This window comes from Arachis ipaensis, chromosome B10, assembly GCF_059453495.1.
Source record: "Arachis ipaensis isolate K30076 ecotype BB chromosome B10, ASM5945349v1, whole genome shotgun sequence".
Classification (NCBI taxonomy): Eukaryota; Viridiplantae; Streptophyta; class Magnoliopsida; order Fabales; family Fabaceae; genus Arachis; species Arachis ipaensis.
This window is the reverse complement of record NC_142435.1, coordinates 139,458,692-139,477,317: the sequence shown is the minus strand read 5'-3', so window position 1 is coordinate 139,477,317 and position 18,626 is coordinate 139,458,692. Positions and strand designations below refer to the sequence as shown.

The 18,626-nt window shown below is 24.0% G+C and overlaps 1 protein-coding gene across 1 annotated transcript; it reads right to left on the bottom strand.

The window, feature by feature from the left end:
• Positions 1 to 615: 615 nt before the first annotated feature.
• LOC107621435 (receptor-like cytoplasmic kinase 176) lies at positions 616 to 8,108 on the bottom strand. Its single transcript, XM_016323458.3, has 7 exons — positions 8,009 to 8,108; positions 7,625 to 7,831; positions 4,750 to 5,036; positions 4,152 to 4,287; positions 2,022 to 2,164; positions 1,801 to 1,924; positions 616 to 1,162 (listed from the first exon to the last, which is right to left on the bottom strand). Exons 1-7 carry the CDS (start codon positions 8,073 to 8,075, stop codon positions 636 to 638), a joined length of 1,491 nt encoding a protein of 496 aa, XP_016178944.2. The 5' UTR covers positions 8,076 to 8,108; the 3' UTR covers positions 616 to 635.
• Between the last annotated feature and the right edge of the window lie 10,518 nt (positions 8,109 to 18,626).

The following is an 18,626-nucleotide window of genomic DNA, read 5'->3' as shown; positions in this document are numbered from 1 at the left end:
TTTCAATGCATTTCAAAAAAGAGAAACTGAACTTGCTCTCCCAATTCATCTATATCTTATCCAATAGTGGAGGAGATAGAATGAATTGATGCAGTGTCTAAGAGTAAGAAAACACAAATAACATAACTCCCATGTTTAGAAACACTTAATCAAACGACACCAAGAAATTAAAGAAAATCCCATATTATCATCAGTCTTTGGATATAGATAAATGAACGACAAATAACAAATAAAAAAGTTTTTGGTAAAACCACAGTCCTAGAAATTTCTGAGGTCCTTATTGAGTTATTCCTATATTTATTATTAGAGAAAAAGATAAATAAATTTTTTATTTTTTATTTATCATGAAAACAAAATAAACCTTTTACAAAATTAAAATACAAATAAGTTTCTAACTTTTGTAAATATTAAAGAGACATATAAACTTAGTGATAGTTTGAATCTTGTATGAAAGAATTTATGTGCCTCCGAATCACAAAAGTTAGAGATTTATTTATAATTAATTTTGATAAAAAATTTATTTGTTTTCGAAATAAAAATCAGTCATCTATTTATCATTTTCTCTATTTATTATTTATTATTTTCTATATATAATAATATAAGATGACTCCCTGCAGTTATTTTTAATTTTTTATTCAACGCCTTTGATCAATTCTAACATTAGGCCTTGGTGGAGTTGATGAAGTTGAAGCAACATGAGCTTGGTGGTGGTGGTTGAGGTGGCACGGCGAAGCCTGAAAGCGAGTGGGCACGTTGGTCCTGGAAGCAGAAGCAGAAGAAACAAGACCATACTTGTTGGAGTTAGTATTAAGATGAGGAGGAGGAGGAGGAGGAATTGGAAGAGGTGAGGCTTCTTGAGGGAAGTTGATGATGGATTGAACAACTGAATCCATGGTAGGTCTCATGGAAGGGTTGAAGCGGAGGCAGCGAGAGGCCAACTTAAGTGCCTTAAGGGAAGCCTTTGCGGAGTAATGCCCATGAAGCCTTGGGTCAATGAGGAGTATATGGCTGTTCCTTCCATTGTCCCTTATTAAGGGCAGTGCCCATCTCACCAAGTTCATCTCACTATGTGGCCTCTGTCTGTCTATCACCTTCCTTCCTGTCACCATCTCTAGCATCACCACTCCAAAACTATACACATCACTCTTCGTGCTCAGGTGCCCTGTACATATAAGTCCAGTCAGTAGTTGATTTTAGTATACACCTAACATATCTATTTATTTTTTATTTTCATCTACTATTTGTTTTTTTTTTGTTAAATTATAAAAAGAAAAATAAAAAATGCAAACTAAGTGCATCTGGAATGTCCTTAATTTTGTTAAGAAAAATTTTTGAAAGTCAACATTTTAATATTTTTTATTATTATTTGGCTAACACAAATATTAAATTATTTTTAATAAATAAATTTTATTAATTCATATGTACAAACTCTAAAAAATATAGATGCAAACGGTATTGATTCATGTGTGCAAATTTTAATAAATATAAGTATAAACTATATATTTTTTGTGTGTAAAACTCGTGTAAATATGAGAATAAATTAGGAGAATACTAGGTAAATAATGACTATCTTGAACAACACGAACAATCACCAATCAAATAAAAATATACTACACCCTAATTTAATGCTACTAATTAAATTTACTCTTTTAACTTTATTAATTCACATTATTTATATATTGTTCAAAAATGTTGTTGATTACCTATACTTTTTCTATAAATTATTACTGACTAAAGACTGATAAAAAATGACTGGTGATGTTGCATTATATCTTTTGTTAATAGAATAAGGTAACTAACCATTCATGACATATTCTGGGGCAGCATAGCCATGGGTTCCCATGACTCTAGTTGATATGTGAGTTTTATCTCCCTCAGGTCCATCCCTTGCAAAACCAAAGTCCGATAGCTTTGCATGGAACTCCTTAAAATTAAAAGGAAATTAAATATATGAGTTGTTGTGTGGATTAAATAGAAATATATAATTATTGATTTTTATATATATATATATATATATTTACCGTGTCCAAGAGAACATTAGAAGTCTTGAAGTCTCGAAAAATGACTGCATTCTTATTCTGAGTCTTCTCATGAAGATATGCAAGTCCCTTTGCAGCATCAAGCATTATTCTCACTCTGATGGACCATGGAAACACCACAGCTCCTGATGGATCATGCATATAAACAAACATTATATTCTTAATTAATTAAATTGCTAAGAGTTAAGTCCCAACGTATTGAGATTCACATTTTACACTAATTTAATTCTTAAGATTCTATTATATATTCTAATTACACTATTTTAATCTCTCGATTTTAAAAAAATGCACTAAATTAATTTTTCGAGCAATATATCACATGTAACGAAAAAGGAATTAGGATTAATTTAATGTATTTTTTTAATCTAAAAAAATAAAATAATACAATTAAAATATTAGGAATCAACTTGATGCACAGTTAATTTCAAAAACTATTGTAGAACTACTTAAGTCTAAATTATTAACAGTTAAGCCTCAACTAGGTATTTGAGATTAACGTTTTGCACCAATTTAATTTTTGAGATTCTAATTACGCTATTTTAATTGCTCAAATTCAAAAAAAAAAAAAAAAAAAAAAAAACACTAAGTTAATTAGTTCCTCAAAGCAATATATCACATTTAATGAAAAAAGGAGTTAAGACTAACTTGATGCATTTTTTTCAAATTTAAAAAAATAAAATAGTGAAATTAGAATATCAAAAATTAACTTGATGTGCTGTTAATTTTAAAAATCACGGTAGAACTTATTAGCAATAAATTACTAATTACTTATTACTATTATACTCTTTATTTCATGTATATTGTGAAACAACAACAAGAAGAGGAGGAAAAAATATTGTACCACAAAGAAAAGTTTGTAAACAGGTTTTAAAAAGAGTTCTAATTAATACATTCATAGAAGTGATAATTATATTATATGCTACATATATACATTAACATTAACTGAAGCCCTTACAATTTTCAATCCACATATTATCAACAAGGTATATATCTATCTGAATTAAGTTATCAACATATAACAACCTCATAAACATAAATTTACATTTGATTTGCAGAAAACTATGAATTTCAGTTTTACAAAAATTAATGTAATAATATTTCATATTTGTATGCTATCACAAGGACAAAGAGTGTGTTTCTCATTCTCAATAGGATAGGGAGGAGGGTTATTAGCTTTTTTTCTTAGAGGAGGAAATAATACTTAATAATTTTTATTTTATATAAAGAATGATAAGCTAAGATTTACTTTTAATTTTTACTCTATCTTAAATAAAACGCAAATCATATATAGTGTATATATAAAAGGAAATTAATATTTATGAAGTACCTAACAAATATACATATATGTACAATATATATTATCTATTTATAATATTTAAGCATTTGAATAAGTAAAAGATTGATTAGAATTATACCATTAAAGAATTATGATGAAAAGTGCTACATACAAGATGTATGTACATTTATATAGCTATAAGAGGAATAGAAGTTTTATGAACACATCAAAATCTCGATATGTGACATCAAAGCTGCATTAGTTCTTGGAGTTAAAGAAACAAAAAAAAAAAAAGAAAGAAAGAGACAATAATGATCATAATTCTTTTTCTCTGCACTACTCCAATAGTGTAGATTTTTTTAGTATCTTAAAATGAACATGTGCTGAAATAACAAACTCCTTATTGTCATGAGATTAAAACCAATAATGGTTTGTTCATAAATTTTAGTTTGATTTGAGTTAAAAAAAAAAGGAAAAGATTTTAAAAATAAAATGAACTTCTATATATATATATACACACTCCCTTTTATTTTTATTTTTTTTTTCATAATTAGATAGCTATTAAGTATTAACTCTCAATGAAAAGAGAGAGTAGTAGTTAAAGATACTGTAATTTTATTCAAGAAATCTTATATATATAGTTAAACAAAATAAATCGAAGCCAATATAATCAGTATGTTCGATAAATAATCTAAACAAATAAGGTAATTAGCATGCAAATAATAAATCAAACATGTATTATATATAGATAGATGAGAAACAAACAACTCTTTAATAATAATAATAATAATAATAATAATAATAATAATAATAATAATAATAATATATAGACTTACTCCTAAAGAGATGGGATTCAAGGCTTCCACGAGGCATGAACTCATAAACAAGCAGCATCTTATCATCTTCATTGCAAAATCCAATTAGTTTCACTAAATTTGGGTGCTTTAGCTGACTCAGATAGTTTACTTCAGCCTGCCATGTACACAACCATCTATCACTCAAAACACTTTCATAGTTTAAAAACATATATTATATATATATAAAGAAAGAGAGAGGATGAATGACATATTTTAAGGATCTCTTACAATCTGTATTTGAGTGTAAATCGTTTTTTTATTAACATAATCAACATAGTATTAAAGAAGTGTATGCATATATGAGACAAAAAAAAAATTGACTAAAGTAAAAGAGTTTAATTAGGAAGTTAATTTTTTAAAATAATTTTTTATTCTAAATTTTAAATTTTAAATCTTAAATTCTATATTATAATCTATAAATCTTTAAAAAAAATGAAAAATAATTTTATAATAAAAAAATAATATCGACTAATTAAAACTTGATTCCGTATACTTATTCAAATTATTGATGATGAAGATAATATAAATTGAAATAAAAATTAAAATATATAATTGAGTTGGTTGATGGTGATCATACCAGCCATTCTTGATGGCCCTGAAGACCAAATTGGTTGAGAGATTTTATAGCAACAGGGATCCCCATTCCAGGTTTTGTTGGAGTCATAGCATCATCTCTACTAAGCCATCCTTTGTAGACACTTCCAAATCCTCCCTCACCAAGAAAATGCTCTCTCTTAAAATTTTTTGTTGCCAATTTAAGCTGTTTGTATGTAAAGCTTTTTGGATTAACCACCCTTTCTTCATTAATAATTGGTGAATTGGTTGGAGTTGATGGTATGGGACCAATAATTTTCTCCTCTATTCCTATTTATTTTATGAGAGATTGAATTATTCACAAGTTAAATCACTTGGAAAATAAATTAAAATTAAAATTACATATATGCAAAGTGTTAAGAGTTTAGAGTTGCTAGCTAGGGTTGTGTAGAACATTAGAAGTGGAATTTTTTTTTTTCCCTCTAGAATCTATATCATATTTGTTTCGCTTTATTTGGTGTTGTATTAGGATTTGTTTATATGGAAAACTTTTAGAGTTTTTGAACCAAAATCAATATATAACTAAGGTTTACAAAGTTCTCATATTTACATTATAGTTATATTAATTTTCAGTCACTAATATATATAATGCAACTATAAGAATGTCTTAAACCTTAATTGTATGATAATTATAAAAATAAAATTATTCACCTAGCTAGCTAGTATCATTGATTTTGAACAGGGAAATCCTACATGGACCAAGTGCTTTTTGTGTATATATATTAGACTTACTTAGAATGAGGCATATAATATATAATTTCCTTTTTCTTTTCGTTGTTTGACTATGTAATTTCTTTGGGTCCTTATTACTTCCCATGAAGTCTTGTAAGTTATATATATATATATATATTTGAGCATCATTTTGGGACTTGAAATAGCTTCCCCACTTCGAGTGTCTATAGCTAAGATATGGAACTTAGTTTTTAGGAATCAAAACTAGTTTAAATTATATTATGGTGCATGCTAATACTCTGAAATAGATAAAGATCTTCTCTAATTTTGGGTCAAAAGAAAAGGGGTGGATTATTGGGAGAATATTTATTAGTGAGAGGAATAATTAATTATAGCAAATAAATTTAAACTCAAAATTGCATAAACTTTGAATAATTTATAGTGTTAGACAATTCATATATTATTATGCCTCTTTTTTAAGACTTCATGTCTTTTTAGTAAACGTTTTTATGATATACTGCTCTCATTTTAGTTATTCTTATCAACTTATAATGATAAGTTAATAATTTCTTAATATAATATACTTGATGAACTTTATAAGACAATAATTTTATGTAATTAAGAAGGAAATATAATATAATTGATATTACTCCCCTATTCCATATTTTTTACTTAAAAATTTCACATAGGTCAAAGTCAAATAATGAAATTTAAAGTTCATTTTTTAAATTAAAAAGAGAATTTATTAGAAGCTAAGTTGGGTCAAAATAATCAATTTTAATATATTCCTTTTTGACATTGGACATTATTATATAAAAGAAAAAAATTAAGAAGGAAAGATAAAATAAAATTTGTGATTCACAGTTAGTATAAACACAAAAGTGAATATAAATAATATTTATTTATTAAAAACAAGAATGAAGTATTTTTTGGTGTTAGTATTTGTGCTAATTAAAAATTAAAATGATCTTTATATATCACAAACTCTAATCCAACAACACTGCCAGCATTATATTGCTACAGATTCAAAGATGGATTTGCTTAAGTTAATTAGGGGATGCCAGCAATGGTTCTGAGTTGTTTTTATGGTTTAGAAAGGATGAATGATTAAAAGATCAGAAGAGAACAAAAAGAAGGGTTAGAGAAGAAGAAGAGTAGTTGTGAATTAGATAGAAAAAAATAAACATATATATTTTATAACTGTTATCTAGATTAATTTTTGAGAAAATTTTACTTTCTGTGTGAGATGCTAAAATAATATTCCTTTTTCTTCTATTTTATAAATGTACATTTCTCTCCTTTCTAACTTTTAAAAAACTTCCTTTTTAATCCATTTTAAATTTTTTGTGTTAATTAATATTAACTTTATCTATTTTTAAGAAAAAATAAATTACTTTTTGAAAAATACCCATTAATAAAAATTTTATTTTTTATCATTAAATTTTGCTTATTAAAATATCCTTTAATAAATTATTTTTTTATTGATTAAATTATATTTTATCAAAATACTTTTAAAAAATTAATAATTAAATTATTTTTTTCTAAGATACCTACCCTTCAATAATTTTTTAATTATTAAATTGTGATTTTACTAAAATTTTTGTTAATAATTATTTTTATATTTTACTATTAATTTTTCGATATCAATATATATTATTTTAATATTAAATAAAAAAATCTTACCACTGTATAACAATTAATATATATTGATATTAAAAAATAATCTTACTAAAATTTTTTATTTAATGCTAAAATAATCTAGATAACAATAACATACTTAAAGAAATGATAATATTTTTTAAAAAAAATTATGTAATATTACCAGAAACATTTTTCAGCATGGGAAAGAGAAAATCAACCATAATTTTAATTTTTTAAATTAAATATTAAGAACTAAAATAATATTTAATATTAAAATAATTGTGTCACATTATATGTTACTTTGAAATAAGTCAAATGAGTCTGAAGACATCAATAAAAATAGAATATTTAAGTATTTTTATATTTAATATTTTATTAGTTTGATAAAACTGGAAAAATGGAGAGACATAGAAAGAAATTGATTTTGCAAGATATGAAAAAAAGCACCTCACCTCTTTTGGGTTTTATTTAGTGAATCATATATATGCCAACCTTAAAAAATAGAAAGAAAAGAAAAAGAAAAAGAAAGAAATTTAAAAGAATACCATCTGCTTTATATTTGTGATCACTCGCAGAATCTTTTGCTTTTGATCTCATGATCATCAGTGTCATGCAACCAAACCAAAGTTTGAGTTTTCTTTTAAACCCTAAATCATCTTCATCACCTTTCTTCTTTCTTTCCTCTGATGAATTTCTTCTCGAATTATTCAAGACTACTCCACCCATTGAGAGTTCCTTAAAACTTGCCATGTCTTGATATCCACCCAAAATCAAAGACATAAAAAAATAATTAAAAAAAAATAGAACAAATTAAACCAAGAATGAAAAAGTGCACCCATCAATAACTAAGAGTAACCAAACATAAAAACATGGGTTAAACATTCATATGAAAAATAAAACATAAATGGAAAGATAGAAAAGAGCATCACCAAAGCGAGGTTGAGTCGAAATGAGAGACAATTGAGGGAAATGGAATCTGTAATAAGCTCCCACCATTGACGAGTGTATGAAAGAAATGGATGAAATTAAATCAAAACAATTACTGTGGTCTAAGGAAAGTCTTGTCATTATTAGGATGAGTTAAATGAGAGAGAGAAAAAAATATATGAAAAGGAGAGAGAGAAAAACGGAAAAATGTCTAGAGCTTTTTTTAATATAAGTGAAAAATGCTTAATTATTAGAGAGAAATAAAATATTAATAAATTTTAATTTGTTGATTATAATATTGTTCTTTTCAAAATACTAAAAACTCAAACATGAGTTCTAAGAATATCTAGTCAACCATTACCAAAGAATAAGTGGTATGAAAAATATTTTTTTGATAGAAAAGATTTTTTAAAAAAGTTTTAGTATGTTTGATGAATTTTTTAATTAAAAATAAAAAATAATAAATAATAAAAATTTTTTTTAAAAAAAGGTTTAATTACTCTATTGGTCCTATAGTTTTGTGAAATTTTCAATTAGGTTCATATACTTTTTTTCTTTTTAATTGAGTCCTTGCACCAATTTTTTTTAATTGGGTTCCTACACTTTTTTTTCCTTTTATTTAGGTCTCTATACTAATTCTTTTTTTTTAGTTGGGTCCCTATAAAATTAAGCCAATTATTACTAAGAGGGACTTAATTGAAAAAAAAAATTAGTGCAGGGACCCAATTAAAAAGAAAAAAAGTACAGGGACCCAATTAAAAAGAAAAAAAGTATAGGGACCTAATTGAAAATTTCACGAAACTATAGGAACCAACAGAGTAATTAAACCTTAAAAAAAATTATGGTTCTCATTTTTTTCAAAATATTTTAATTTTAAAAATATTTTAACATAATAAAAAAAACTAAAAATATTTTTATATTATTGTATAAAAACAAAATTAATAAATAAAAATGTATTTTGTATGAGACATCTAAATATTAATTTTTTTATTGTTTTAAATATCTTTTAAAAAAATTATTATTAAAAACTTACCCAAATAAGTTTAATTTTAAGTATGAGTGAGTAATTTTGAATTAGTTAATATTAGTTAACTTTTTTATTATAAAATTTAAATTTTTAACTTTTATTTTTTGAAAGCTTATGATTTAGAGTATGGATATAGTTAGAATTTAGAATTTAAGATAAAAAAAAATTAATTATTATTAGTTAAAAATTAGCTTTATAAATATTTTTAAATTTTAGTGTGTTTGGTAAAATATTTAAGTAAAAATAAAAGATATTTTTAAAAAAAAATTATAATTTTTTATTTTTTTTAAGTGGTAAAATATTATTTTGGTCACTTATATTTGGGTCAAATTTTAATCTGGTATATAATATTTTAAACGTCCTATTTTTGTTCCAAAAAAATTTAAACAAGTTGTTGTCTTATTGTTAAATTTGACACTAATAGTTAATTAATATAGTTAATAAAATGAGTGACATGGACGTTAATAACCTTACAAGTTAAGTTAAATCTTCTTTTATGTGTTAGAAAAATATAACAAAAATCTTTTTGTAACACTTCTTCTCCTCAATTTTCTTTTGGTACAAAATTTGAAATCCTAACAATCAACCAACGCTTCAAAACTTTTACATTAATGATCATTGATGGGTCGATTATTTTATTTAAATACTGAAATTAAATGCTATTGACTCTTTAATATAATAATTGTTTATGTCAAATTTAATGGTGGAACAATATTGAACTCGTTTAAAATTCTTTTAGAATTGAAATAAGACGTTTGAAATATTAGGGATCAAATTAGGATTCAGCCCAAATATTCGGAACCAAAATAATATTTTATCCTTTTTTTATTTTTTAATTTACAAAAAAAGATATTTTAACATAATAACTAAACAGAAAATATTTTTATATTATTATATCAAAATAAAATTAATGAATAAAGAAATATTTTTATATAAAACATTTAAATATTATATTTTTTATTTTTTAAATTAATTTTAAAAAAATTACTTATTAAAAGCTCATCCAAATAAATTCTAAATACAAGAAGCTAATTTTTATTTAGTTAATATTAATCAATTTTTTTATTATAAAATTTAATTTTTTAACCGTCATTTTTAAAAATTTAAGATTTAGAGTGAAGATTTAGTTAGAGCTTAAAATTTAAAATTATAAAATAATTATAAAAATTAATTAATATTAGTATTAATTTTCTAGCTAAACTAGGATAAACCAAGACAATAAAAAAAACCATAAGCCATTTTACCTCTCAAAACCATGTGCCCATAACGTCTATAGTGGCTGGAAAAAAATATTATAAGGAACGAAGGATTTTAGAATGTATATAATTTAATTTAGGGTGAAATATTATTTTGATTTCTCAACGTTTGAGTTGAATCTTAATTTGGTCTCTAATATTTTGAACGTTCTATTTCACTCCTAAAAAATTTTAAACGTCTTATTTCTATTTTAAAAAAGTTTTAAGTGAATTTAATATTATTTCACCATTAGATTTGATACAAATAATTCGCATATTTAAGAGTTAATAGCATTTAATTTCAGTATGTAGTAAGTAAAATCAATCCATCAATAATTATTAATATAAAAATTTTTTCTTTGATTTTAAAGCATTGACGATTGATTGTTAGAATTTGTTGTTTTGTACAAAAAAAAATTACGGAAAAGTAGTCTTACAAAAAAATTTAGTTATATTCTTTTAACATATAAAAAAAATATGGCTCATTCTATTAATTATTAATGTCAAATTTAACGGTATTAGGACAATATTAAAACTGTTTAAAATTTTTTTAGATAAAAATAAAATATTTAAAAGTTAAAAACTAAATTAATATTTAACCTAAACATTAAGAACTAAAATAATTTTTTATCCTTTAATTTAAAACTTCGGAAAGTTACACAAAAATAAAAATATTAAAGAAGGAGAGAGAAAGAGGAGGATAAAAGGACAAAAATAAATTGAGTTGCTATAGCCAATTAACATTAAAATAATGGTTATGGTGTATAAAATTATTTGCCTAACTTATTAAAAAAAAGTTAAAAATTAATATTTAATTTTAAAAGTATAAAAATAAATAATTATTAATTAAATATTTAAAATCTGTCGTAAAAAATAAATTAAAAGAAATTTAGGTACCAAATTTATAGAATTTTTCTAACATTAAATGCTATTAAAAAAGAATAAAAACATTTTTTTAAAGAAAAAAACACAAGTTCATGAATAAAATAAATATATAAATAAATTTATCTAAAATGGTAAAATGTATGAATGAAAATGGCGAAGACAAAGACACTAGAAACAGGCGCTGCCAACAAACTAGAATTAAAGGCAGGCTGTACACGGATCGAATCGGATTGGATATAATCTATAATTTTATTCAATTTGTACTGTATTTATCAGATCGAATCGGATACAATATTCGTATTTTTAAGTTGGATACGATTCGATTCATATACTTGCGAATCAGATCGGATCGGATATCGGGTATATTCGCATAATTTAAAAAAAAATGTTTTAAGGCTCTTTTCTACTTTAAAAAATCTATTTTTTCACCTGTTTCAGCCTATTTACTCCTAAAATATTATTAATAAAAGCTCTCTTGAATAACAAAAGAAAAATAATAACACAAGATCTAAATTTAATTATTCGAAGTTAAAGTACAACAAAAAAATAAAAAAAAATATCATAGAATTCATAAAACAACACACTAAAGTTCATATCACATTAAGATTTACTTTTTTAAACTATACTATTTATATAAGACGTGCGGATATGCAGATCTGCGGATCAGATCCACGGATATAACTACCAAATCAGCAATCCGATCCTACCATAGTGCGAATCAGATAATATCCATAAAATTCAGATCAGATACGAATAATTACCACGAATATGCAAATATTATCCGATCTATGTGCAGCCTTAACTAAAGAAACATACGCATGTTGCAGACATGAATGATGAAAACCCAAGAGAATAGGTTGTTTAGGCATATTAACATCTTTTTTAGATTTATTAAAAATATAACTATTTATTTTATTTTTTTATTAATTTAAATTTTTAGAAATGATATTGTAACATATATAATATCAAAATTCTATATCTAAAAAATTTAAATTTAATTTTTGGTGAATTTTAAAAATAAAAAAATAATAGTATAAGACAAATAAAAAAAAGTTTATACAAAAAATTAAGCATAACAAAAAAAATTATTTAAAAAAATATATTAAAAATATTATCATTTATATTGTCTCTTTCTATGAGTTTAAATTTTAAAAAAAATAACATTATATGACACTGTCTTATAATATTTTTTATTTTATATATTAAAGAAAAATATAATATAATAAAAAATTGAACTATTTATTACTCCTAAATTAAATACTTTCAAACGCATTAATTTCTGGCACAGTATATTAGTCTTGCGTTTTATAAAACTTTGCTTTCAAGTTTCAACTTTTTTAAAAAGGTTACTTTATAATAAATTATTGCAAATAATACTCGAAAACTACAATCATATTCTTCTATTTTTTTATTATTATTATTATTTTAAATTGAGATGAAGAAACTTCTAAGAATATTTATTTTGTCAGAATATATATAACCTTCATAATTATGAGTGGATTTGTTCACAATTGCTTTTATTTATTTTTTAAATAAATATTTAAATTAATTCTAAGAAATTTTAAATTAGATACTTTAATTTTTAACTAATTTTTATTATTTTAAAATTTTTTAAGATGAATGAGTTCCTGTAGACCAATTTACCTTATAATGATATCTGTTAAAAATTTAATTATATCATAAAAATATTATTAAGATCGTATTTGTTCAATACGCATATTAAATATTTTATCATAAATAATAATGGGATCCAAATCGACAAGATAATATTTAGGGACTTCTAAAGTTATAAAGATTTACTAGAATCTAAAATGTCCGATCGGAAATTTATTGAGTATCAATTTGAGTGTACATATTTTTTTTAGAGAAGCTATCCGTTTAATATATTTAACTTTTAGACATACATAATTTTTTCTTTTTCATAAAGACATTCTTTTGATAACAAAAGACACTAGGGCACTCGAAACATTTAGAATTGACATGTTTTAATTATCGATCAATTTAAATATTTTATTATTATTTTTTCATTAATTTAATTAATTAGTAAATGTAATACTATGCTAATTCAAATAATTTTGATGAGATTCGTCTATTGCATTGATCTATCATAATTTTTTTTTAAAAAAAATACATGAATGATTATATACTAATAAATAATAAAAAATAATTTTTTTAAAAAATTTAATTTTGATATACTAACAATATATATATACAGTCGTCTAATCAAATATATTCTTTATTTTAAATGATCATTTTTACGGTTAATATAAAAGATAATTATTTTGTTGATATAATGTTACGTATAATTTAATGCACTTATAAAATAATTTTAAATTAATAGTGTATCAAAGTTAAATTCATTTTCAAATTATAAAATATTATATGTTAATGATGTAAAAAAATTTATATAATTATTTAATCATATTCGCTTTCTTTAAATGACCATTCGGGTTATCAATAAAAAAAGATATTTTTACTAAAATATCACTATGAAATTGAATACATACGTAAATTTATTTTACATCAACAATACATTCAAATTATATATATAATTTAATTTTCATGCATTGTCATAAAATATTTTAATTACGTAATGATACATAATAAAAGTAATTATCCTTTTATATTAACGATGTAAATAATCATCTAAAAAAAATAAATATCATTAAATGATTGTATACAATATTTTATACTATCGACGTACATAAAAAATAAACTCATATATATACTAGCAAATGGCATGTGCCATGCACGTGTGCGTGGAAGATGTTTATTTACTAAATTTCTCTCTTCGATTTTGTTCATAAAAAAAATTTATTGTTATTTTATTAAAAAATACGTGGAACACGTATTGATTCAAAAAAAAAATTAATACTTCAATTATCATTTTTAACAAAAGACACGGTAAAATTAAAAACTTATCAAAATATTATAGTTTGAATAATTTTCCTGAAAAAAAGCATGGCTTGAAGTTGATGATGCTGTCGGCTTGAAGTAGACTTTTGTTATAAATGATAATTGAAACCGAAAACATTACTCACGCATTTAGATTGTTTCCATATATCATATGTTTTTCTGTAAGATTGTAACCGAAAAAAATATCTATGTCTTTAAATAATAAAATTATAATATTTTAATTATCATTAATTTGTATCTTTTTACTATCTTTTTTAATCGACAATTTTTAGGACAAACTTTAACTAAATTAAAAAAAAAATAGATAAATTTATTGTAATAAAAAATAAAATTAACTATTGAGTTTTTCTTTTACTAATTAATTATTAAGATTATTTTTCTTTATAGCGATACTAATTTAAAATTTGAATTATCTTTTTTTATTTGTATAATTATGCCAACTAATATTTAATATATACTTAATCATGTGTTTTAAAAATTAATTACTTCATTTTAAAAAATTACCAAATCTTAAACAAACCTCAAAAGTGAAAAATATAGTCCTTATGATCAACAATTGATTTTATAGGTTTATGATCATTAGTTTATTGTAAATTAAAATAGAATAATCAAGCAAATATAAAATAAACATAAAGTGTAAAGATATTGCCTCCATCTTAAAAGATAAATTTTGATTTTGTTAATATAGGAGAAAGAAAATTAAAATAATAATAATATTATACTATCATAAAAAATGGAATATGATGCTTTATATATTTAGATTAAAAATTTAATCTTGAACTGAGATAAAATACATGAAGAACAAATTCGTTCTCTATAATTTTTTTGAATAAATCAGCTAATATTTTAGATCATTTAATATTTTAATGACAAGTGTAAAAATGCAATTAAAAAATATTTTAAAATTTTGAAGCACAATAAATCCAACTCATATGTTAAATATAATAATTAACAGATAATAAATAATTGAAATCTTTGGCATAAACCTTTCTCTTAGAAATTTCCATCAGTGACACTAAAATTAGGATCTATACTGCAAGTATTGTGGTGACGACCGGTGACCAATTTATTGATTCTATAACAACTACCTCTAGTTCCTTTGTAAAAAGCCATGGTATGCTCAGAAGAGTCAAAGTCACCACCAACATATTAACACAACATTTGAAGTGTAAGAATCATAAGGTTACTGCCGATTGAGATTTATAGAACAAATAGAAATCTCAACAACAACAAACTTATCATACACAAAAATTATTTTTCACCACACCAATTTATATATTCGTCTATTATCTTCAGCCTTGTATATGATAATTTTATCATCATTTAATGCAACAAATTGTGGGGTCAATTATGGCATGTATAAAAAAAGTATGGTATTTAAGATGTCTTAAAAATATCGAGAATTAGATACAATAAAATTTCAATTCAGCGTTAGATAATATAGAACTTTTAACACTATCATATTTTCTATTTGAACCGTCATCTTACAAGTATTTTTACCAAATAACTAATTATGTTTCAACCCTTGTTTTGCAGCATAGAAAAATATTAAGTATCAATTGACATGCTTAAGATAACAAAAATTATAATTCAGAAGTAAATCACTAAAATTCAGTGAGCTTATGAAAATAAAATACACTTAAATCCATTTATCGTTGCGCTTTTAATACTCCTAGAATTCTAATTGTGAAGTTGATTATAAACCTGAGAGTCAAAATCCTATTCTAAATCAACAATAAGTCCCTCGTCAGCTCTCTTAGCTAGAGTTTCATTTAATTGGTACCTCTCAATGAGTGATAACTAACAAACTTTTTTAAAAACTGTAAAAAAATGACTATCAAATAATCAAAATCGTAATTTTAAATTTATTGTATTAGACTATATTATCATTCTAAAATTGACAGACTAATTAATCAATTCTAAGAATAACCCTAAACCCAAACATATAACCATGCATGGCTCATAACTATAGAAGAATTCATTTCCATCTATCAAGTTGTTAAATTACAATTGCCAACTTGCCATTATGATCATGCATGCCAAATACAAAAATAAATAAATATTGAGACACATGGTTGATTTTCTTTTAGTTTGAAATGATATAATATTTAATTCCAAGACATCTAGTTAACTATAAATAAAATAATTTAAAAAGTATCAATATAAAAAATCAAGAGATATATGAGGAATGCTATTAACCAAACAGCTCAAGATATAATACGTTATTCCACAAAGTATATTATTTATTTTTACAAACAAAAAAATTAATTGATGCAGAATAATCTTATGTAATAATCTAGAGATAATAAATCTACTCTTTATCAGCAAGTTGAACATCAGTCATAACATATGGGGATTCTAAAAATTCTAACTTTACACACAACTCTTCCTGAAAACATGTATAATGTGATAGTTTCAAATTAAAAGCTAACAAAATTTCGTATCTAGAAATAAGGGGCTATGGACCAAGGAGAATTAAAGCAGTTATTTTCTTCACATTGGCCTTGTTTATTTGAATATCAAGAACTTCACAAAAGTCCAACAATTCTTCTTTTACACATACATTTGTCAATCATCTTTATCTTTTTCAGCTGTTTTTCAACAAAGAATTATAGACACAAATTTTACTTGCAGGTCAGTCACCACTTAGATGCTCAATGTTTAAGAAATGATATAAAATATGAAAACAATAAGAAAATAAAACAAAGGTCAATCTGTTTGAACTTTCTTAATTTCATGTTCTAATCTCTTTTTAATATATATTTTTTAACTCCCAAACTGACAGGAAGAACAGAAATTGCATCAAAGATTATATATAAATTAAAAAAAAAAAAACTAAGTTCATACTTGCGCTTCTGTCTCATAATTTTTAATGGTAGAGAAAGAACAAAAAAAAAAAAAACAAAATATCAATTAAAAAATAAATTTATCAACAAAGGTAGTAGTCATTGCCACAAAATTGAAGATTGAATGAAGGAAAGCTTTGCAGTCATAATAGTTTGTTTATTGCTTATCTGATCATTGGGTTCTTCATTTCTTCCTATAGCTTTATAGCGTACATCATAACAAAAAATAGCTTCTGAATTTTGCCTAATTGGCTATTTTTAGATTTCTATATGAAGAAAGTTCCATACAACTTTACCCCTTTTTTTTTCTAACTTTTTAAGAATGAAATCTTAATAGTTTTCTGCTCACAGATACAATAATTGTTAAAATACTCCTAATTTGTATGCCTATTCAATATGACTATATTCTTTTGAATTTCTTTTACCATATGCAGCGAGTTGAAGATCACACCTAAAAGATACCATGGTATGTTTCTAAGAGATGAAGATTTTTACAAAAAATCAGAACAAAATCCTATAAATTTCTTAAGTCATTAATTTGTTGGTTTCAGCTGAAATAATTGACCACAGAAAATTTTTAGATATTTTCAAAACAAAATCTTTTTCTTCAAATCAAATCCAGCAGATATAAAAGGATAACATTTTTTAGAAGGAAAATACTTTCAATATATTGTGGTACTGATTTGTTTTGAGTAAAGAAAACATATATGAAACAGTAAAATAAAACAAATTATCAATAATATCATCATGAAAACAAACCAAACCATAAATAAATAGTAAAAGTACATTAAAATGACAAAGAGAACTCAAAAACCACTTCACCTGGCTAAAAAGAATATCATACACAATAAAAATAGTCATAATTCTCAACTTCCTTCCTCATCATGGATATACCTATCTGATGACATGCCAAAAAAATTCTTTAAAAAAATGCACAAATTCGCATCAAAATATAGCATGAAGAACTGAAAGGAAAAAGGAGTGTATCATATGTATGACCTTTTTACGTTCTTCGTTGTGTTTTCTCCTTAAAACTGCTTCTGTGCCACCTTTCTTCTCCTCTTCTTATGCTTGTGAAACCCAGTAACATAGTCTTTTCACAACCAAGCCAAGATCCTCACTTTTATTAGTATTAGTACACACTTATAATCTAAATCACAATCACAATCACAAAAGTTGCAAACTTTTTGCAGCACAAACATAAATTTCAGAAAATTAAGGAATGGGGAATCGCCTATTTTTTTGGCATAAGAAGGAAAAAAATTAGGAAGAAAACATGAAGAATTTTAAGTACCTCATTCTTGTTTGAACACAGAAAATAGACTCTCTTATCTGCACTAATTCAAGAGAGGAATCCTAAGTCAAGAGAGCTTACACATTATAATGGTACAATGCTTTGGATTCTCATGTTTTGAATGAAAAACTAAAAAAAGATACGACAATAATAACGCATGAGACCCACCTCAGTAACTGGAAACTCCACAATATGTTTAGCTACTGGACTCACTGTTTTCTCAATGACAACATCCATCTTTACGAATTCCCCATCTTTGCTTAGCTCTCTATATTTCACTGGAATTTTCTCAACTCTAACGTATTTGGAAATAATACAAAAAATTAAAATTAGATACACAAACACAGGTTTTTGCATGTTGCATTGATTGTGGGATTAAATCTCCTTTTATTATATTGATGTTTAATCTTGATTAAA